Here is a 23,035-nt window from a genome sequence, read left to right as displayed (position 1 = left end):
TCTTTTTGTGTAAGATGGGTGCAAACATTTGAAATTAATACAAGTACAAAAATATATCATTCTTATCATGCAATTAATTCAAATAAGTTAACAGGTGCTATGTGAAGTTTGAAGTAAGTAAATTTTCTTATGATGATTCCATAATCTGTGGTTATAGATGGTGAATACTGATGCAGAATTAGGCCATTTGGCCCATCGAGTCCGTCCTACCATTTTATCACGGCTGATCCATTTCTATCTCAACCCCAATCTCCTGCCTACTCTCCCACCGCACCTCTGTAACCCTTCATGCCCTGATCAAGAACCCATCAACCTCTCCCTCACAACAACCGGTGGCAAAGAATTCCACAGATTCATTGTTCTCTAGCTAAAGAAATTCTCCTCATCTCCATTCTATAAGGACGTCCCTCTATTCCGAAGCTGTGTCCTCGAGTCTTAGACATTCCCACCATAGAAAACATGTTCTCCATATCCACTCGATCAAGGCCTTTTGCCATTCAATAGATTTCAATTAAGTCACTCCTCAATCTTCTGAATTCTAGTGAATACAGGTGTAGGCCATCAAACAGTCTTCAGATGACAAGCCGTTCAATCCTGGAAACATTTTCGTGAACCTTCTTTGAACCCTCAACAGATTCAGCACAACCTTTCTGAGATGAGAGCCCCAAAACTGCTGACACTACTCCAAACGACGCCTCACCAGTGCATTTGCATTCCTCACTACAGACTCAACCTGCAAATTAACCTTTAGGGAATTTTGCATAAGGACTCCCAAGACCCTTTGCACTTCAGAGTTCTGTATTTTTTCTCCATTTAGAAAATGGTCAACCCTTTCAGTGCTTGACCATACACCTCCTGACCCTTTATTTCATCTGCCACTTCTTTGTCCATTCTCCTAATCTGTCTGGGTCTTTCTGTAGCCTCAAAACTACCTGCCCCTCTAGTTATCTTCCTACCATCTGCAAACTTTACAACAAAGCCATCAATTCCACAATCCAAATTGTGTATAACAATGTAAATCAAATCAGTCCCAGCACAGACTCTCATGAACACCACTAGTCACTGGCAGCCAAGCAGAAAAGGCTCCATTTATTGCCACTCTTTGCCTCCTGCCGATCAGTCACTGCTTTATCAATGCTAGAATCTTTCATGTAATACCATGGGCTAGTAGCTTGTTAAGTAGCCTCGTGTGGCACCTTGTCAAAGTCCTTCAGAAAATCCAAGTACACTCCTTTTGTCTATCCTGCTTGTTATTTCTTCAAAGAATTCTAACAGACTTGTCAGGTAAGATTTTCCTTTGAGGAAACCATGCTGACTGCAGCCTATTTTATCATGTGCCTCCAAATACCCCAAACTATCTATAATTTAAATTTTAAGATTTCTGATTTGTATGAAACTGGGTTCTGTTTTTCTTTCAGCTGTATGTATGGAATATGTTCTTAAATCTCTTCAAATTGTTGTTTCAAAAAAGGTATAACTTGATGCCTTCAATAGATTGGTGATGTTTGACAACAGAGGAGGCCATTTGGCCTATTGAGTCATATGCCAGCTCATATAGAGGTTCCATTCTCCCATCTGTTTCTCATAATCTATCCTCCCATCATTTCCCCGGTTCTCCAGCCATCCAATTTACATTAGGAGCAATTTACAGTAGTCTATTAATGTTGAAGTGTACAAATAAATTGAAGCACGTGGGGAACATCCACGCAAATACAGGGAAAATGTATGAACACCACTCCAATTGCATTCTCTTTGGGGTTTAGAATATAGAACATAGAATAGTACAGCACAGTACAGGCCCTTCGGCCCACAATGGTGTGCTGACCCTTAAACCCTGCCTCCTATATAATCCACCCCCCCCCCCCCCCCACCTTAAATTCCTCCATATACCTGTCTAGTAGTCTCTTAAATTTCACTAGTGTATCTGCCTCCACCACTGACTGGGGCAGTGCATTCTACGCACCAACCACTCTCTGAGTGAAAAACCTTCTCTAATATCCCCCTTGAACTTCCCACCCCTTACCTTAAATCCATGTCTTCCTGCATTGAGCAGTAGTGCCCTGGGAAAGAGGCACTGACTGTCCACTTTATCTATTCCTCTTAATATCTTGTATACCTCTATCATGTCTCCTCTCATCCTCCTCCTCCTCTCCAAAGAATAAAGCCCTAGCTCCCTTAATCTCTGATCATAATGCATACTCTCTAAACCAGGCAGAATCCTGGTATATCTCCTCTGTACCCTTTCCAATGCTTCCACATCCTTCCTATAGTGAGGTGACCAGGTGACCTAACCAGAGTTTTATAGAGCTGCATCATTAATTACCTTGCAACTCTTAATCTCTATCCCTCGACTTGTGAAAGCTAACACCCCGTAAGCTTTCTTAACTACTCGATCTACTTGTGAGGCAACTTTCAGGGATCTATGGACATGTGACCCCAGATCCCTCTGCTCCTCCACACTACCAAGTATCCTGCCATTTACTTTGTACTCTGCCTTGGAGTTTGTCCTTCCAAAGTATACCAGCTTACGCTATTTCAGGTTGAACTCCATCTGCCACTTCTCAGCCCATTTCTGCATCCTATTTTCTGCAATCTCTCTGCACTCTTCGACAATCCTCAACACTATCCACAACACCACCAACCTTTGTGTCGCCTGCAAACTTGCCAACCCACCCTTCTGCCCTAGCTGGAATTCCCCATATGAACAGTGCACTTTTCCATCTCTCCAGAGGTTTTTGTAAAGAAGCTCCTGCTACCCCTATTTTCAGGTGTCTAGGAAAGACCAATTTGTTTGAACTTTTGCTGTTACCTCCACATCGTAAAGAACATTTGACACTAGAGATACAATCTTTACAGCAAAATAATTTTATCAGCCACTTGTTCATTTGAATTGATAAAGACCATAAGACTTAGGAGCATAATTAGGTCATTTGGCCCATCAAGTCTGATCTGCCATTCAGTCATGGCTGATCCTTTTTTCCCTCCTCAGCCCCACTCACTGGCATTAAGGTTAGGGATAAATGCTAACATTGCATTTGCCTTCCTCACCAACAACTCAACCTACAAGTTAAGCTTTAGAGTGTTCGGCACTAGGACTCCCAAATCCCTTTGCATCTCAGATTTTGGATTTTCTACCTGTTTAGAAGATAGTCTGCACATTTATTCTACTAAGGTGCATGATCATACATTTTCCAACATTATATTTCATTTGCCACTTCCTTGCCTATTCTAATCTGTCAAAGTCCTTCTGCAGCCTTCGTGTTTCCTCAACACTACCTTGACCCTTCATCAATCCTCATATCACCTGCAGATTTGGCAACAAAGCCATTGTTGATCATCATCTAACTTATTGATGTACAGCATGAAGTGGTCCCAACACAGGCCCCTGTGGAACACCACTAGTCACTGGCAGCAAATCAGAAAAGGATCCTTTTATTCCCAGTCACTGCCTCCTACCAATCAGCCAATGCTCTAACCATGCCAGTAAATTTCCTGTAATACCATGGGCTCTTGACTTGGTAAGCAGCCTCGAGTGACACGTTGTCAAAGGCCTTCTGAAAATCCAAGTATTCACTGCATCCCCTTTATGTGTCCTATGTGTAATCTCATCAAAGAATTCTAACAGGTTCATCAGGCTAAATTTTCCCTTAAGGAAACCATGCTGCCTTTATCCTATCTTGTACTGTGTCACCAAGTATTCCATAACCTCATTCTTAACATAGAAACATAGAAAGCCCTCAGCACAATACTGGCCCTTTGGCCCACAAAGCTGTGCCGAACATGCCCTCTCCTGAGAAATTACTTGGGGTTATCCATAGCCCTCTAACAATTGACTCCAACATCTTTCCAACCACTGAGGTCAGGCTAACTGGTCTATAATTTCCTTTCTGCTGCCTCCCTCCTTTCTTAAGGAGTGGAGTGACATTTGCAATTTTCCAATCCCCCAGAACCATGCCAGGGTCCAATGATTCTTGAAAGATCATTATTAATGCCACCACAATCTCTACCGCTAACCCTAGGGAGCAGTTCATCTGGCCAGGTGACTTATGTACCTTTAAGTCTCTCAGCTTTTTGAGAACCTTCTCCATTGTATTAATAACTGCACTCACTTCTCTTCTCTCACACCCTTCCACATCTGGCACATTGATAGTGTCTTCCACAGTGAAGGCTGATGAAAAGTACTCATTTAGTTCATCTGCTATCTCTTTGTCCCCCATTATTATTTCTCCGGCCTCATTTTTTTAGTGGTCCAATTTCCACTTTCATCTTTTTTTTGCTATCCACATTGAGATTGTTTTAGCTTGTTTTCTTATTTCATCTATTCCCTCCTAATGATTCTTTTAGTTGATCTCTGTAGGTTTTTAAAGCTTCCCAATCCTCTATCTTCCTGCTAATTTTTGCTTTGTTGGAACACAGCACATTATAGGCCCTTCAGCCCGCAATGCTGTGCTGACCATGTAACCTACTCTAGAAGCTATCCAGAATTTCCCTACCGCATAGCCTTCTATTTTTCTAAGTTCCATGTACCTTTCTAAGGGACTCTTAAAAGATTATTGTATCCACCTCTATCACTTTCGCTGGCAGTGAATTCCACACACCCACCACTCTCTGTGTGGTAAAACTTACCTCTGACTTCCCCTTGTACCTCCTTCCAAGCACCTTAAAACTATGCCCCCTTGTGTTAGCCATTTCAGCCCTGGGAAAGAGCCTCTGACTACCCACACGATGAATGCTTCTCATCATCTTATAAACCTCTAACAGGTCATCTCTCATCCTCCGTTGCTCCAAGGAAAAAAGGCCAAGTTCACTCAATCTGTTCTCATAAGGCATACTCTCCAATCCAGGCAACATCCTTGTAAATCTCCTGTGCACTCTCTCTAGAGTATCCACATCCATCCTGTAATGAAGTGACCAGAACTGAACACAGTACTCTTAAGTGCTGTCTAATTGATGTCTTATATAGTTATAACTTTTTTAAAAAAAAAGTCATTTAGAAGGTAAAGGTTAAATACGAAAGTAAGCTAGCCAGTAATATTAAGGAGGATAACAAAAGTTTCTTCAGATACATAAGGTGTAAAAGAGAAGTGAGAGTGGATACTGGACCACTGGAAAACAATGCTGGAGAGCTAGTAATGGGGGATAACAAAATAACAGATGAACTGAATAAGTACTTTGCATCAGTCTTCATTGTGGAAGACACGAGCAGTATTCCTGATGAAGGGTCTCAGCCCGAAACGTTGGCTACTCTTTTCTCACAGATGCTGCCTGACCTGCTGAGTTCTTCCAGCATTGTGTACGTATTCCACGAGCAGTATGTTGGAAGTTCCAGTTATCAGGGGGCATGAAGTGTGTGAAGTTACCATGACTAGAGAGAAGTTTCTTAGGAAACTGAAAGATCCGAAGGTAGATAAATCACCTGGACCAGATGGTGTCCACCCCAGAGTTCTGAAAGAAGTGGCTGAAGAGATCATAGAGGCATTAGTAATGGTGTTTAAAGAATGACTAGATACTGGAATGGTTCTGGAAAAATGGAAAATTGCAAATGTATCTCCACTCTTCAAGAAGGGAGAGAGGCAGAAGAAAGGAAATAATAGTCCAGTTAGTCTGACCTTAGTGGTTGGGAAGAGGTTGGAGTCAAATCATTAAGGATGAAGTCTCAGGGTACTTGGCACATGATAAAATAGCCATTTAAAGGGAAAATCTTGCCTGACAAATACGTTGGAATTTTTTGAAGTAATAACAAGCAGGATAGGCAAAGGAGAATTGGTTAATGGTGTGTACTTGGGATTTTCAGAAGGCCTTTCACAAGGTGCCCATAGTATTACAGGAAAAATTCTGGGATGGATAAAGCAGTGGCCAATTGGCAGGAGGCAAAGAGTGGGAATAAAGGGAGCCTTTTTCAGTTGGCTACTGGTGACTAGTGATGTTCCATAGGGGATTGTGTTGGGACCAATTCTTTTTACTTTAGATGTCAATGATTTGGATTATGGAATTGATGGCTTTTTTGCAAAGTTTGCAGATGATATGAAGATAGCTGGAGGTGCAGGTAATTTTCAGGAAGTAGAGTGGCTACAGAAAGACCTGGACTGATTCGGAAATGGGCAAAGACATGGCCGATGGAATACAGTATTGGGAAGTGTATAGTCTCACTCTTTGATAAAAGAAATGAAAGCGTTGACTATTTTCTAAATGGAGAGAAAATGCAAAAAACTGAGGTGCAAAGGGACTTGGGAGTCCTTGTGCAGGATTCCCTAAAGGTTAATTTGCAGTCTGTGGTGAGGAAGGCACTTGCAATGTTAGCATTCAGTTCAAGAGGATTAGAATACAGAAGCAAGGAGGTAATGTTGAATCTTTATAAAACACTAACGTGCCCTCGCTTGGAGTATTGTGAGCAGATTTGAACCCATAAGAAAGGATATGCTGAAACTTGAGACAGTGCAGAGGTTTACAAAAATGATTCCCGCATTGAGTGGCTTGTCATATGAAGAGTGTCTGATGGCTCTGGGCCTGTATTCATTGGAATTCTGAAGAATGAGAGGTGACTTCTTTGAAACCCATTGAATGGTGCAACTCCTTGATAGAGTAGATGGGGAGAGGATGTTGCTTATAGTGAAAGCGTCCAAGACCAAAGGACACAGCCTCAGAATAAAGGGTTGTCCTTTTAGAACGGAGATGAGGAAGAATTTCTTTAGCCAGAGTGGTGAATCTGTGGAACTCATTGCCATAGGCAGTTGTGGAGGCCAAACCTTTAAGTGTATTTAAAGCAGAGGTTGATAGATTCTTGATTGATCAGGGCATGAAGAAATACAGGGAGAAGGCAGCAGATTGAGGCTGAGAGGAAAATTGGATCAGCCATGATGAAATGATTGAGGAGACTTGATGGGCCAAATAGCCTAATTTTGTTCCTATTATCTCATGGTCTTATGAAACGAGCTACTAGCACAAGAGATGAATGTGGGTTTGATTGCAACGTTTAAGAAGAATTTGGATAGTTACATGGATGGGAGGGGTATGGAGGGCTATGGTCTGGGTGCAGGTCGATGGGGCTAAGCAGATTAATGGTTTGACATGGACTCGATGGGCCAAAGAGCCTATTTCTGTGCTGTGTTGTTCTATGGCTAATTCAAAAGTTGAATGAGACTGGATTTTGTAGTTCAGTTCTTCAATAGATGTCACAGATTGATAATGCTGTGAGCTGTCTTCTGATTTATCTGGAACTTGATATTCAGTCTTGTGCATGGGTGTGTTGTAACAAAAGCCATTGTCCCCACATTAACTAATGATAGTTCATGAATTTGCAACAGCAGAGTGTTTTGTAAACAGTTAAATTTTAGAAATTCTGTTACAGGATATGTTTATTAAAGATGATCTATTTGAGCAGTACCATTGGAAAAAATTTCTGTTGCTCTAGCTGTTGCTGTCTATTTTTCCTAATGGTACTGAAAATTTGATTTGAAAGACTACATTGTGTGTTTGTAGTGGAGGTGAGAATGTTGAAAGTAAATTGCATAAGATTGCAAGTGAAGTTGGTTCTTGTACATGGAATTGTGTGCAAATGTTTTTCTTGTATAAATGTTGCTTATGAATCTGAAGCTGTTTAATTATGCATTAATGCAAGTATGTAATGACTCTTGTGTTCATTGCAGCAACAGTCAGAATCAGAGACCGTTCATGTGTTCATCCCTGCCCTGGCTGTAGGTGCAATTATTGGCAAGAAAGGACAACACATCAAACAATTGTCCCGTTATGCAGCTGCCTCCATTAAGGTAACTGAAATTATGTTGAAGTTTGCAGTAACGTTGCTGTTTGAGCTGTTCAGTAAAACAAATTGCAGAGATTTTGGAATGTAGAATTAAACAACTCATTAGCATGGAAACCCAACATTTAGTTTAGTTACAGTCTGTGCCAGTATGTTGCATTGTGACTTCCATACTTTCAAATGTTGCTGATAAATTAGCTGTATTGAATGACTTTAGTGATGCGTTAAATGTCCCTATGCATCGATAATTTTCTTCATTTGACAGCTTAGTTTTCAGCCGAAACACTAAGCCGTGTAAATTTTCTTTAACCACCTATCTAAATGATCTGTGTTGCTGGGTAAGATGTTGATCATTTGCTCTTATAATGTTTTTATCGTCTGGTCATGCTTTGTGAGAAGGAGATTCACATTGATTTCCAATAGAGGCAAATTTAAGCTGTTGGGTATGTTGAAATGAGTATATTTCATTTAAACCACATATTTGAGCAGACCCCTTGGTTTTCAGCATGCATGGAAATGAAGCTGCAATAACAACATGTAGGTAGCTGATCAATGGATTGTGGTTAGTTCAGGAATCAACATTTTGTACATTTTATCAGATTCAATTTGAAGGACCAAATATCAAACTGTTTCATTGCTGGGGAATTGTATAGCCTGCTGGTAAACTGCCTGGGTCTATGAATCACAATGACAACTGGACCACTTGTGAAATTGGCTGTGAACCCTACCTTCACTTGCATCATTACCTCTTGGATCTACAAGGCTCTGTTCTGTCCTCATCAGTTCCGATCTGTTTTCTTGCCCTTAAAGTTGACGTGTGAAAACACAATGTTGGATTATTGACACTCCCTCTAATGAGATATTCCACCATTGCCCAAATATCAACTACTGCTAGACTTGACTATTCCAATGTTGAGTTTATATTGTAACCTGCAGTAAGTCCCTCCTGTCCCCAACTCCATTCCCTGATGTAACTTGCAGTAGATTCTTCCTGGCCCCTCTCTCCATTCTCTGATACAACCTGCGGTAGGTCCCTTCTGCCCCCACCCGTTCAGACAGACATACTTCATTGATCCCGCGGGAAATTGGGTTTCGTTACAGTCGCACCAACCAAGAATAGTGTAGAAATATAGCAATATAAAACAATCAATCAATAACTAACTAACTAACTCCAAGTGGAAATAAGTCCAGGACCAGCCTATTGACTCAGGGTGTCTGACACTCCGAGGGAGGATTTATAAAGTTTGAAGGCCACAGGCAGGAATGACTTCCTATGACGCTCAGTGTTGCATCTCAGTGGAATGAGTCTCTGGCTGAAAGTTCCATGATGTAACCAGCACTATGTCCCTCCTGCCCCTCACTCTGTTCCCAGACATAACCTGCTGTAGGTCCTTCCTGTCCCCTCACTCTGTTCTCAGATGGCACAGGCTCTTCACTTACCACCATCTCAGAATCAGAATCAGGTTTAATATCATTGACATGGTTTAATATCACTGGCATATGTTGTGAAATTTGTTGTGTGGCAGCAGTACAATGCAATACATAATAAAAATTGAATTACAGTATCAAGAAATGTAGATGAGCTCAGGGCATGGATCCACACCTGAAATTATGATATTGTAGCTATTATTGAGACTTGGTTTCAGGAGGGGCAAGACTAGCAGCTCAATATTCTGGATTGACTCATTATAGAGCCTAATGGCTGAGGGTAAGAATGACCTCATAGAGTGCTCTTTGGAGCAGTGCAGTTGTCTTAGTCTGGTACTGAAATTGCTTCTTTGTTCAGCCAAGGTGGCATGCAGAGGAAGAGAAATATTGTCCAGAATTGCCAGGATTTTCTGTAGGGTCCTTTGTTCTACCACAGCCTCCAGTGTGTCCAGTTTGACTCCTATAACAGAGCCAGCCTTTCTAATCTGTTTATTCAGCCTGTTGGCATCACCTGTGTTGATGCCATTGCCCCAGCACACTACTGCATAGAAGATTGTACTGGCAACAATAGATTAGTAGAACATGTGAAGGAGAGGCCTGCATACTCCAAAGGACCTTAATCTCCTCAGGAAGTAGAGATGACTCTGGCTCTTCTTGTACACAGTCTCAGTGTTGGAGCTCCACTCATCTGTCAGGTAGGTGCACCCCCAAGTACTTGTAGATCCTCACCACATCCATGTCCTCACCATCAAGAGTAACAGGGAACAATACAGGCTTAGTCTTCCTAAAGTCCATCACCATCTCCTTTGTCTTACTGATATTGAACATAGAATAGTACAGCACATTACAGGCCCTTTGGCCCACAATGTTGTGCTGATCCTCAAATAAATCCTGCCTCCCATATAACCACCCACCTTAAATTCCTTCATATAAGTGTCTAATAGTCTCTTAAACTTCACTAGTGTATCTGCCTCCACCACTGACTCAGGCAGTGCATTCCACACACCAGTGAAAAACCTTCCTCTAATATCCCCCTTGAACTTCCCTCCCCTTACCTTAAAGCCATGTCCTCTTGTACTGAGCAGTAGTGCCCTGGGGAAGAGGCGCTAGCTGTTCACTCTGTCTATTCCTCTTAATATCTTGTACACCTCTATCATGTCTCCTCTCATCCTCCTTCTCTCCAAAGAGTAAAACCCTAGCTCCCTTAATCTCTGATCATAATCCATACTCTGTAAACCAGGCAGCATCCTGGTATATCTCCTCTGTACACTTTCCAATGCTTCCACATCCTTCCTATACTGAGGCGACCAGAACTGGACATAGTACTCCAAGTAAGGCCTAACTAGAGTTTTATAGAGCTGCATCATTACATCGCGTCTCTTAATCTCTATCCCTCGACTTATGAAAGCTAACATCCCATAAGCTTTCTTAACTGTCCTATCTACCTGTGAAGCAACTTTCAGGGATCTGTGGACATGTACCCCCAGATCCTTCTGCTCCTCTACACTACCGAGTATCCTGCCATTTACTTTGTACTCTGCCTTGGAATTTGTCCTTCCAAAGTGTACCACCTCACACTTCTCCAGGTTGAACTCCATCTGCCACTTCTCAGCCCACTTCTACATCCTATCAATGTCTCTCTGGAATCTTCGACAATCCTCTACACTATCTACAACACCACCAACCTTTGTGTCGTCTGCAAACTTGCCAACCCACCCTTCTACCCCCACATCCAGGTCCTTAATAAAAATCACAAAAAGTAGGGGTCCCAGAACAGATCCTTGTGGGACCACTAGTCACAACCCTCCAATCCGAATGTACTCCCTCCACCACGACCCTCTGCTTTCTGCAGGCAAGCCAATTCTAAATCCACCTGGCCAAACTTCCCTAGATCCCATGCCTTCTGACTTTCTGAATAAGCCTACCATGTGGAACCTTGTCAAATTCCTTACTAAAGTCCATGTAGATCACATCCACTGCACTACCCTCATCTATATGCCTGGTCACCACCTCAAAGAACTTTATCAGGCTTGTTAGGCACGATCTGCCCTTCACAAAGCCATGCTGACTGTTCCTGATCAGACCATGATTCTCTAAATGCCCAGAGATCCTATCTCTAAGAATCTTTTCCAACAGCTTTCCCTCCACAGACGTAAGGCTCACTGGTCTATAATTACCCAGACTATCCCTACTACCTTTTTTGAACAAGGGGATAACATTTGCCTCCCTCCAATCCTCCGGTTCCATTCCAGTGGACAACGAGGACATAAAGCTCCTAGCCAGTGGTTCAGCAGTCTCTTCCCTTGCCTCTTGGAGCAGCCTGGGGAATATTCCGTCAGGCCCCGGGGACTTATCCGTCCTAATGTATTTTAACAACTCCAACACCTCCTCTCCATTAATATCAACATGCTCCAGAACATCAACCTCACTTATATTGTCCTCACCATCATCAAGTTCCCTCTCAGTGGTGAATACTGAAGAGAAGTATTCATTGAGGACCTCGCTCACTTCCACAGTTTCCAGGCATATCTTCCCACTTTTATCTCTAATCAGTCCTACCTTCACTCCTGTCATCCTTTTGTTCTTCACATAATTGAAGAATGCCTTGGGGCTTTCCTTTACCCTACTCACCAAGGCCTTCGCATGCCCCCTTCTTGCTCTTCTCAGCCCCTTCTTAAGCTCCTTTCTTGCTACCCTATATTCCTCAATAGACTCACCAGATCCTTGCTTCCTAAACCTCACGTATGCTGCCTTCTTCCACCTGACTAGATTTTCCACTTCACTTGTCACCCTACCATTCTTTATCTTCCTCACCGGGACAAATTTATCCCTAACATCCTGCAAGAGATCCTTAAACATTGACCACATGTCCATAGTACATTTCCCTGCAAAAACATCATCCCAATTCACACCCGCAAGTTCTAGACTTATAGTCTCGTAATTTGCCCTTCACCAATTAAAAATTTTCCTGTCCTCTCTGATTCTATCCTTTTCCATGATAATGCTAAAGGTCAGGGATCGGTGATCACTGTCCCCCAGATGCTCACCCACTGACAGATCTGTGACCTGACCCGGTTTGTTACCTAATACTAGATCTAGTATGGCATTCCCTCTAGTCGGCCTGTCAACATACTGTGACAGGAATCCATCCTGGACACACTTAACAAACTCTGCCCCATCTAAATCCTTGGAACTAAACAAGTGCCAATCAATATTAGGGAAGTTAAAGTCACCCATGATAACAACCCTGTTATTTTTGCACCTTTCCAAAATCTGCCTCCCAATCTGTTCCTCGGTATCTCTGCTGCTACCAGGGGGCCTATAGGATACCCCCAGTAGAGTAACTGCTCCCTTCCTGTTCTGCAGATGATTTACCTTGCACCATTTGATAACTTCCTGCACCAGGTCCCTGTATTCATCCTCTCACCCTCAACTATTGATGAGTTGTCAGAGAATTTCTGCAGATGACATGGCTCTGTTGTGTCTGAAGTCTGAAGTATACAGGGTAAACAGGAAGGGAGCCAATACAGTTCCCTGTGGGGCCCCAGTGCTGCTTATAGCCATATCTGACACAAGCTCTGAAGCCGCACAAACTGTGGTCTGCCATTCAGGTAGTCCATTATCCAGAATACAATGGAGGTGCCAAACTGTACTGAACGGAGCTTCTCCCCTCAGCAATGAGGGCTGCATGGTTTTGAAGGTACTTGAGAAATCAAAAACATAATCCTTACAGTGCTGCTCCATTTATCCAAATGGTTTGGCACAGACTAGATGGGCCGAATCGCCTGTTTCTGAACTGTAGCTTTCTGGCTGTGAGTTCGCATCAGCCAGTTGGTTTCAGAAGTCACATATTAGTTAAATGGAGATTTGGTTTAGGAGATCTGTGTGCAGTCAAGGTGTTTCAATTTATTGTAGTAAAATACACCGGTATTTGGAAGGTCCAACTACTGGTGAGTCAGTATCCTGGCAAAAACTGCACCATGTAGACACAAGAACACTCCAAGCAACTCTGTAAAAAGGTTATTAAAAAGCACAAGCCAATAGATGGATACAAGCAAATTTTCAAGTCACTGAATATCCTTTGGAATACAGTTAAGTCAGTCATTAGAAATGGAAAGAATATGGCACAGCTGTAGATTTGCCAAGAGTAGACTGTCCTTAAAAACTGGGAGATCATGCAAGAAGGGGACTAGTGAGGGAAATCACCAAGAGACCTATGACAACTCTGAAGGAGTTAAAAGCTTCAGTAGCTGAGATGGGAGAGACTACGCATACATCTGTTCCCTGGGTGTTTCACCAGTCACTGCTTTATGGGAGAGTGGCAAAAAGAAAAGCTGACATGAAATCTCAGCTAGAGTTTCCCAGAAGGTATGTGGGAGACTCTGACATCAGCTGGAAGTAGGTTCTATGGTCTGATGAAGCCACAATTAAGCTTTTTAGCCTAGCTATTGGTTTTATTTAGTAATCTATAATTTGGTTTTGCATTGTACTGCTACTGCAAAACAATGAATTTTGAGGTATACAGCAAGTATAATAACTCAGTTTCTGATTCTCGGATCTCTTGTAATCTCCCCCAGCTCTGTGATCATGCAGATCCTTTTGAATTTACTGATGGCCCTGCCTTAGCCACCCAGGTCGTCAGTATGGAAACCATTTCACCTTTCAGCATATTCCTCAGCTGATTCTTTACCCCAACATTTGGTCAATTATATAAATTATTTTGTGGATTTTGTGTTGTTTGATATCATTTTAGTGAAGCATCTTGGGTTTGGATTGTTTTGCAGAAAGTTGATATGGTGAAATTAAGGTTTAATTGTGATGTGTATGAGCTCATGGTATACAGAGTTGCAATGAAATGCTTGTTGTTATAGTTCTGTACACCACCATTCTTCCCTTACAAGGAACTTCTGGTACTGATGCATGTTGTATTGCAGATCGCTCCTGCAGAAGGTCCTGATGCGAAACAACGGATGGTGATTATTACAGGGCAGCCTGAAGCTCAATTTAAGGTGAATGATCACAGAGATTGTGTAAATTGGCATGAAGTAAGGTTTCTTCCATGCACAACTTCTGAACTACCTCTAGTCTCCAAGCCACACATCTTCAGATCTATTATTTGCGCATAAACTAAAGACTAATCATTGACGATAGAGTGGAAAAAACTTGTATGCTGTTCATACATTTTGGATCATTGCCACAGTGCACTGAGGTAAAACAAGGTAAAACAAAAGAGTGTAGAATAAAGTTACAGTAATAAAGTACAGACCAGACAATCTGGTGCAAGATCATAATGGTGAGGTCAAGAATCCATCTCATATTGGATTATGCCTTTGAAATAAATTAATGTAAGTGTTATTGTTTATATAAATTGCTGTCCATTTGAATACTACAGTCATCTAAGTTGTTCTGGAGTCATTATCAAATGCTCAAACTAGCTGTGGCAGTTTGTGGTGTTAATTTAGCACCCTTCAACTCACCACTGATTTTATCTGGGGGGGAAGAGGTTAATGTTAATGACAAATCGTTGTTCAGTTTTATTCCCTGACTGTCACCCTACGGTGGTGAAATCTCAGCCAGTCATAACCTGGTGCATCTAATAGCATTTATTGATCATAAGACATAGGAGCAGAATTAGGTCAATTGGACCATTGCCATTCAATCAAGGCTGATCTTTCTTCCCCTCCTCAGTTTCACTCCCTGGTCTTATCCTTGTAACCTTTGATGCCGTGTCCAATCAAGATCCTATCAATCTCTGCCTTAATTATACCGAACAACCTGGCCTCCAAAGCTACTTGTGGTAACACATTAGTGTTGGGGATCTGGAGCTACAGCTTGATGACCTACAGCTTATTAGGGAAAGTGAACAGGAGCTAGAGAGGAGCTCCAGGAAATTAGTCACCCCGAGGCTGCAGGTGTCCGATAAGTGGGTGACAGTCAGGGTAGCAAGGGAAAGAGCTCAGATGGTAGAGAGCACCCTGTGGACATCCCCCTCAGTAGTTGTTATCTAGTTTTAGAAACGGTTGAAGGAGATAACCTGACAGAGGATGACCACACTGATTGGGTCTCTGACATTGAGCCTGGTTCCATGGTGCAGAAGGGAAAGAGGAAGAGGAATGCCATAGTCATAGGGGATTCCATAGTGAGAGGAACAGACAGGAGGTTCTGTTAGCCTGATAGAGATACCCACATGGTGTGTTGCCTCCCAGGTGTCAGGGTACAGGATGTCTCGGATCAGGTGCAGAGTATTCTGAAGAGAGAGGGTGGACAGCCAGTCTTGGTACACGTTGGTACCAATGACATAGGTAGAAAAGGGGAGGAGGTTCTGAAGAGAGAATTCTGGGAGATGGGTAGAAAGCTTAAAAGCAGGACCTGTAGGGTAGTAGTCTCAGGATTGCTGCCTGTGCCATGTGCTAGTGAGTGCAAGTACAGCATGATCAGACGTATTAATGTGTGGTCGAGAGACTGGTGGAGGGAGCAGGGCTTCAGATTCCTGGATCACTGGGGCCTCTTCTTGGGAGAGGTACGACCTGTACATAAAGGACAGGTTACACCTGAACCCAAAGGGTCCAATATCCTAGCAGGCTAATTTAATAGAGCTGTTAGGGAGGTTTTGAACTGATTTGGCAGGGGGATGGAACAGAAGTGATAAGGCTGAGGAAAGGGAAAACAGAAATAAGTCAAAGATGGTGTGCAACAGAGATTATAGAAAGGACAGGCAGGAGATGAGGCATAATTACAGCCAGTGTGATGAGTTACAGGGCAATAGAGGCATAGTGCAGTTAAAACAGAAAGCAAGAAATACTGGACTGAGAGTGTTGTATTTGAATGCACCTAACATAAAAAGTAAAATGTATGATCTTGAAATTCAGCTGCAGACTGGCAAGTATGTATAAGATGATGAGAGGCATTGATCGTGTGGATAGTCAGAGGCTTTTTCCCAGGGCTGAAATGCCCTCCACAAGAAGGCACAGGTTTAAGGTGCTTGGGAGTAGGTCAGGAGATGTCAGGGGTAGGTTTTTTATGCAGAGGGTAGTGGGTGCATGGAATGGGCTGTCAGCAACGGTGGTGGAGGCGGATACAATAGGGTCTTTCAAGATAGGTACACGGAGCTTAGAAAAATAGAGGGCTATGGGTAACCCTAGTAATTTCTAAGGTAGGAACATGTTCAGCACAACTTTGTGGGCTAAAGGGCCTGTACTGTGCTGTAGGTTTTCTATGTTTATGTGATGTTCCGGCCATCTCTGAAACTTGGCTAAACGATGGCTGCCATTGGGAGCTGAACATCCAAGGATATATGGTGTATCAGAAAGTTAGATTAGTTGGCAGAGGGGGTGGTGTGGCCCTGTGTATGAAATAATATTTAAATCATTGGAAAGAGATGACGTAGGATTAGAAGGTGTAGAGTCTCTATGGGTTGAGTTAAGAAATGGTAAGGATAAAAGGACCCTAATGACTGTTGTATACAGGCGTCCAAACAGCAGGCGGGATGTGGATTACAAATTACAGCAGGAGATAGAAAAGGTGTGTCAGAAGGGCAACGTCATGATAATCGTTGGGGATTTTAACATGGAAGTGGATTGGGGAAACCAGGTCAGTATTGGACCTCGAGAGAGAATTTGTAGAATGTCTGAGGGATAGCGCTTTAGAAAAGCTTGTTGAGCCCACTAGGGGATCGGCTGTGCTGGAAAGTGCTCAGAAGCTTAATGTTCTGAGGGTGGATAAATCTCCTGGACCTGATGGAATGCACCCTTGGGTTCTGAAGGAAGTAGCTGGAGAGATTGCAGAGGCGTTAACGCTGATCTTTCAATAATCAATAGATTCTGGCGTCGTACCGGATGACTGGAAAATTGCAGATGTTACTCTGCTATTTAAGAAGGATGGGAGGCAGCAGAAAGGAAACTATAGACCTTTTAGCCTGACATCAGTGGATGGGAAGTTGTTGGAATTGATTGTTAGGGATGAGATTACTGAGTACCTGGAGGCACATGACAAGATAGGCCAAAGCCAGCATGGTTTCCTGAAAGGAGGATCCTGCCTGACAAACCTACTGCAATCCTTTGAGGAAGTTGCAAGCGGGTAGACAAAGGAGATACAGTAGACATTGTGTACTTGGATTTTCAGAAGGCCTTTGACAAGGTGCCACACATGAGGCTGCTTAGCAAGATAAGAGCCTATAGAATTACAGGGAAGTTAGTAGCGTGGGTGGAGCATTGGCTGGTCGGCAGAAAACAGTGGGAATAAAGGGATCCTATTCTGGGTCGCTGCCGGTTACCAGTGGGGTTACACTGGGGTCGGTGTTGGGACTGTTACATTTTACAATGTATGTCAATGATTTGGACTACGGTATCAAGGGATTCTCTGGCCTTATTTTCTAGCAGTCCTATATCCACTTTCATCTTTTACTTTTTATATATTTGAAAACACCTTTTGATAATGTTTGTTAGCTTGCTTTCATATTTCATCTACTCCCTCCTAATGATACTTTCAGTTACTTTCTTTAGGCTTTTAAAAGCTTCACACTCCTCTGCTCTAAAAAGCCATTCATAGACACTCTTTAACTAACTGATTTTCCCAATCTACCAGCAGGTTAAAATTTCCCATGATGATCATAACATTGCCCTTTTGTCACACCTTTCTATTTCCCATTGTAACCTGTGGTCCACATCCCCGCCACTGTTAGGAGGCCTATACATAAGTGCCATCAGGATCCCTTTATCCTTGTAGATTGTTAACTGAACCCACAACTCATCTTCCGATCCTATGTCACATCTTTCTAAAGATTTGGAGCCAATCTTTACCGGCAGATCCACGCCATACCCTCTGCCTACCTTCCTATCCTTTGGATGCAATGTGTATCCTGGGATGTTCAGCTCCCAACTAGAACCGTCCTTCAGCCACGCTTCAGTTTTGGCCACATTACACCCACAATCTGTAACAGTGCAACAAGGTCATCCACCTTAGTTCTTAAACTCCATGCATTGAGATATAAAACTTTGAGTACTGTATTTGCTCCCCTTTTTGATTCTGCATCCCTGCCTGCTGCAATTTTGTCCTCTCATCTGCCTGCCTTTCCTGACAGTTTGACTGCATGCTATCTTTGCTTTTTACCATCTGTCCTATCTAGAGTCACTTTGCTCTGGTTGGCATCGCCCTGCCGAGTTAGTTTAAACCCTCCCCAGCAGCTCTAACAAACCGGCCCATGAGAATATTGGCTCCCCCTTGGATTCAGGTTCAACAATGGCCACTCCGCTTATCCCTTCTGTACTTTTATTTACTACTCTGTGCACTACTCCCGCCACTGATTGGGCCACCGGAATGACACTGAACACCTGTGAAGCTCTCCTTTTAAACAAGTGTTGCCAACCTGCTGAAACCTCCTGGCTGTGCAGTGCTTCCACCACTGATTGGGACACCGGAATGACCTTTGGGTGACCTTTATTTTCCTGAAAATTGTGCAACAGTAAAGGTTGCAACAGTACTACAAATGACGTTTTCTACAAATTCAGGCCTGCATTAAATTTGAAATGGGACCTAAAGTTCTCGTCATTGTGCTAAATCTGGGCATTTTGATTATTGAATTGGGGACTGATAGAATAATACCTGCATCCAGCCTCAGTTTTCAGTAAAGTTATTTAGCTGTTAGAGTAAGAAAGCAAGCTCAGATTTTGGATGGGCACTTCTACCATGTGTTTTGATATTTAGGCGCAAGGAAGAATCTATAGTAAACTCAAAGAAGAGAACTTCTTCGGACCCAAAGAAGAGGTGAAATTAGAGACCCATATTAAAGTGCCATCCCATGCTGCTGGTAGAGTTATTGGGAAAGGAGGTAAAACGGTGAGTGCTGGGCTATTAGTTTGTGTGTGTTTGGACTGTAATGTAAATCCACCTTGTGGCTTTCAACATAAATCAGGATGCATCATTTACCCACTCACTTTGCAAACTTAGATGGGACCATATGATCTGTTTCATGTCATTACAAATTTTTTTTATCATCTGCAGATATCAAAAACACAACTTCCAGCTTGTCACATTTCTCCACACCCCACTCTCCCATTAGAAATCTCTGCTGAATATTATTAATTTTATTGGGTCAGCTTGAACAACAGTCGAAGGATCCCTGATTGATGACAGCACCTAATGGTCTGCCAGGGCTTGTAGACAAGAAGCCCAAACTGAATTCCTCTTTCCCAAGTTGTTTCCTCTTCAAGCCCTCCTGACAATTAATGACCTCAAAAGGCCATTTCCACTGTCTTAGTGTCAAGATAATAAATTATTGCATTTATGTTGGAGTAACAAAAATAACTTGTGTAAATTTTAATGCATACTTAGTGGCCACTTTATTAGGCACCTTGTGTACCTAATAGTGGCCGCTGAGCACATGTTGGTGTTCTTCTGAATGCTACGATTGTAACATGTGATTATTTAAGTTATTGTCACCTTCCTGTCAGTTTGGCCATTCTCTGACCTCTCTCATTAACAAGATGTCTTTGCCCGCAGAATTGCTGCTTGCTGGGTGTTTTTCTTTGTTTTGCACCATTCTCTGTAAACCAGAGACTGACGAAGATCAGCAGTTTCTGTGATGCTCAAATAACCCTATCTAACATTCATTCCATGGTCAAAGTCACTCGCATCACATTTCTTCCCCACTCTGATGTTTGGTCTGAACAACAGTTGAATGTATTGACCATGTCCACATGCTTTTATGCATTAAGTTGCTGCCATATGATTCTCTAATTAGATAATTGCAATATCGAACAGGTGTCAGTATTAAAGTGGCCACTGAATGTATCAGAAAGTACATTACTGCCACTTCCATTTTATTGAAGATTTGCAACCCTGTCAAGTAATGGGGGTCATGTGAGATGAGTTGACCCCATACTTCTGTATATTAAAAAATCCTGGGCCTATTGGTAAGTCCAGGTGTATCAGTGTGCACATGAAGTGTGTGTTGATGTTGGCACTGAAGCTACACTGGCACTTCTGAACAGAATGGCCGTTAATTTTTGGCACAATCTCATACCATCTCTGCCTCATTGCTTTGTTATCTAATCTTTCAGAAGATTCTAACACATTGGTAATTGATTTATTATTGTCGCATGTCTTGAAATAGAGTGAAATGTTAGCTTCAGCATTCAAGATCATTCGTTTGTAGTCTGAGTTAGTTCTCTTTGCCACTTTGCAAAACTGGTGTTCTCCACTTGTTTTTTTTTTCTGCTTAAATTTATATTTGGAAGCTTTTCCTTTCTTCTTTTGTTCATGTATTGTCTGTAATTGTGCAATTTTTACTTTAAATGTTTCATTTCAAATATTGTTCCTTGCCTTCTCCCTCATCTCCTCATTAGAAGGCCTAGAGTTGTTTACAGTACTTGTTGGTGATCCTTCATTTGGAGTCCTTAAGGAGATCTGCAGATAATTTTTAAAAACCGTCATCCTCTTAAGTTTCTTTAATTCTGTTTCTGGTTCCAGTTATGGTGCTAATTCCAAACTTTTCAGCTGTGATGACATTCTGTTCATAATCTTTCAATATTCAATGGTCTTGTGACAGTTGAGTAATTACATAACAATTTGTCTTCTATTTCTGATGTTTAAAGCCACTTGTATTCAAATCCTGTAAATCAAGCTGCTACATTAAATTTTAAGTTATTTTATCTATAAGCATTATCTAGCTCAACACTTTGGGTAAGGGCACAACTTAAATATTGTCATGCCGAGCTGAGCCAGTCACAAAGCTTCAATGTGCTATAAAAACTGAACTAATCTAGTATTTTTAAAGTTGGGTCAGGAATGAATAAGTGGGAGTAAAGTTTTCTGTGTTTCTGAAAGGTAAATGAACTGCAGAATCTGACAAGTGCAGAAGTGGTCGTTCCTCGGGATCAAATGCCAGATGAAAATGATCAGGTCATTGTGAAAATAACTGGTCATTTCTTTGCAAGTCAGGTAAAATTTTTATTTCCATGATTAATTTCTTGATTTGTATTTTCACAAGGGGTGTAACATACAGTGGCATGCAGAAGTTTGGGCACCCCGGTCAAAATTTCTGTTATTGTGAATAGTTAAGTGAGTAGAAGATGAACTGATCTCCAAAAGTCATAAAGTTAAAGATGAAACATTCTTTTCAACATTTTAAGCAAGATTAGTGTATTATTTTTGTTCTGTACAATTTTAGACTGAGGAAAAAAAGGTAAGGAGCACCATGCAAAAGTTTGAGCACCCCAAGAGATTTGAGCTCTCAGATAACTTTTACCAAGATCTCAGACCTTAATTAGCTTGTTAGGGCTATGGCTTGTTCACAGTTATCGTTAGGAAAGGCCAGGTGATGCAAATTTCAAAGCTTTATAAATACCCTGACTCCTCAAACCTTGTCCCAACAATCAGCAGCTGCCTAGCACTCTGAAAATAAAATAAATAACGCCCACAAAGCAGAAGGCTATAAGAAGATAGCAAAGTGTTTTCAGGTAGCCGTTTCCTCAGTTCATAATGTAATTAAGAAATGGCAGTTAACAGGAACAGTGGAGGTCAAGTTGAGGTCTGGAAGACCAAGAAAACTTTCCGAGAGAACTGCTCGTAGAATTGCTAGAAAGGCAAATCAAAACCCCCGTTTGACTACAAAAGACCTTCAGGAAGATTTAGCAGACTTTGGAGTGGTGGTCCACTGTTCTACTGTGCAGCGACACCTGCACAAATATGACCTTCATGGAAGAGTCATCAGAAGAAAACCTTTCCTGCGTCCTCACCACAAAATTCAGCATCAGAAGTTTGCAAAGGTACATCTAAACAAGCCTGATGCATTTTGGAAACTAGTCCTGTGGACTGATGAAGTTAAAATAGAACTTTTTGGCCGCAATGAGTAAAGGTACGTTTGGAGAAAAAATGGTGCAGAATTTCATGAAAAAAACACCTCTCCAACTGTTAGGCACAGGGGTGGATCGATCGTGCTTTGGGCTTGTGTTACAGCCAGTGGCATGAGGAACATTTCACTGGTAGAGGGAAGAATGAATTCAATTAAATACCAGCAAAATCTGGAAGCAAACATCACACCATCTGTTTTTTAAAAAAAGCTGAAGATGAAAAGAGGATGGCTTCTACAACAGAATAATGATCCTAAACCAGGGGTCAGCAACCTTTACCACTGAAAGAGCCACTTGGACCCGTTTCCCACAGAAAAGAAAACACTGGGAGCCGCAAAACCCGTTTGACATTTAAAATGAAATAACACTGCATACAAAGTTTTTTTTTTGCCTTTATGCTATGTATAAGCAAACTATAATGTGTTGCATTTATGAAATTGATGAACTCCTGCAGAGAAAACGAAATTACATTTCTGCATGCAACAAAAACATTTTGAACTCCGAAAAAAAGACGTTGGGTTGAAGGTTACTTTTAAGTAAAATACTCTGTCTATTTGAGTCCTTCTTGTATTTATGAAAAACGCCAAACTTAAATTTGCCGCCAGCAGCAAACCAAAAATAACGTCAGCCAGCTGTCAACCTGAAAAATAAAAGGACTATTTCACTGAACAATGAAAACATATGAATATACGTAAAATAATAGGCAATTAAAATATTTATCATACTTGGTCAGGTTGACTCACACCTGACAATGCAGTCGTATTCAGTAGGGATGGATTGATGCTTAGGGGAGTGACCGGGAAGGATAATATGATTTTTTTTCCTCTCTGAACTCACAGAAGCGTTTCCCAAACAATGTTTGCATTGCGATGATTGCAGAATGTAAATACTCCGAATTTATCATGTCGTGACCTTGTTTGAACTCTCTCAAATTGGGGAAGTGAGACAATGTGCCTTTCTGTAAATCTCTGGCAAGCACTGTCAACTTGCGCTCGAATGC

General features: G+C 41.9%; 1 protein-coding gene across 1 annotated transcript in view; it reads left to right on the top strand.

Moving 5' to 3' along the window:
- LOC132378218 (insulin-like growth factor 2 mRNA-binding protein 3-B) overlaps window positions 1-23,035 on the top strand; it is a 180,902-nt gene that overhangs the window by 150,882 nt on the left and 6,985 nt on the right. The window contains exons 11-14 of the mRNA XM_059944929.1: window positions 7,647-7,766; window positions 14,122-14,196; window positions 18,890-19,021; window positions 21,011-21,124. Of these exons, the coding sequence (XP_059800912.1) occupies window positions 7,647-7,766; window positions 14,122-14,196; window positions 18,890-19,021; window positions 21,011-21,124 (441 nt within the window). The remainder of the gene's footprint in view (window positions 1-7,646; window positions 7,767-14,121; window positions 14,197-18,889; window positions 19,022-21,010; window positions 21,125-23,035) is intronic.

The sequence above is a fragment of the Hypanus sabinus genome, chromosome 20 (genome assembly GCF_030144855.1).
Source record: "Hypanus sabinus isolate sHypSab1 chromosome 20, sHypSab1.hap1, whole genome shotgun sequence".
Lineage (NCBI taxonomy): Eukaryota > Metazoa > Chordata > Chondrichthyes > Myliobatiformes > Dasyatidae > Hypanus > Hypanus sabinus.
This window is presented reverse-complemented; position numbering and strand designations above follow the sequence as displayed.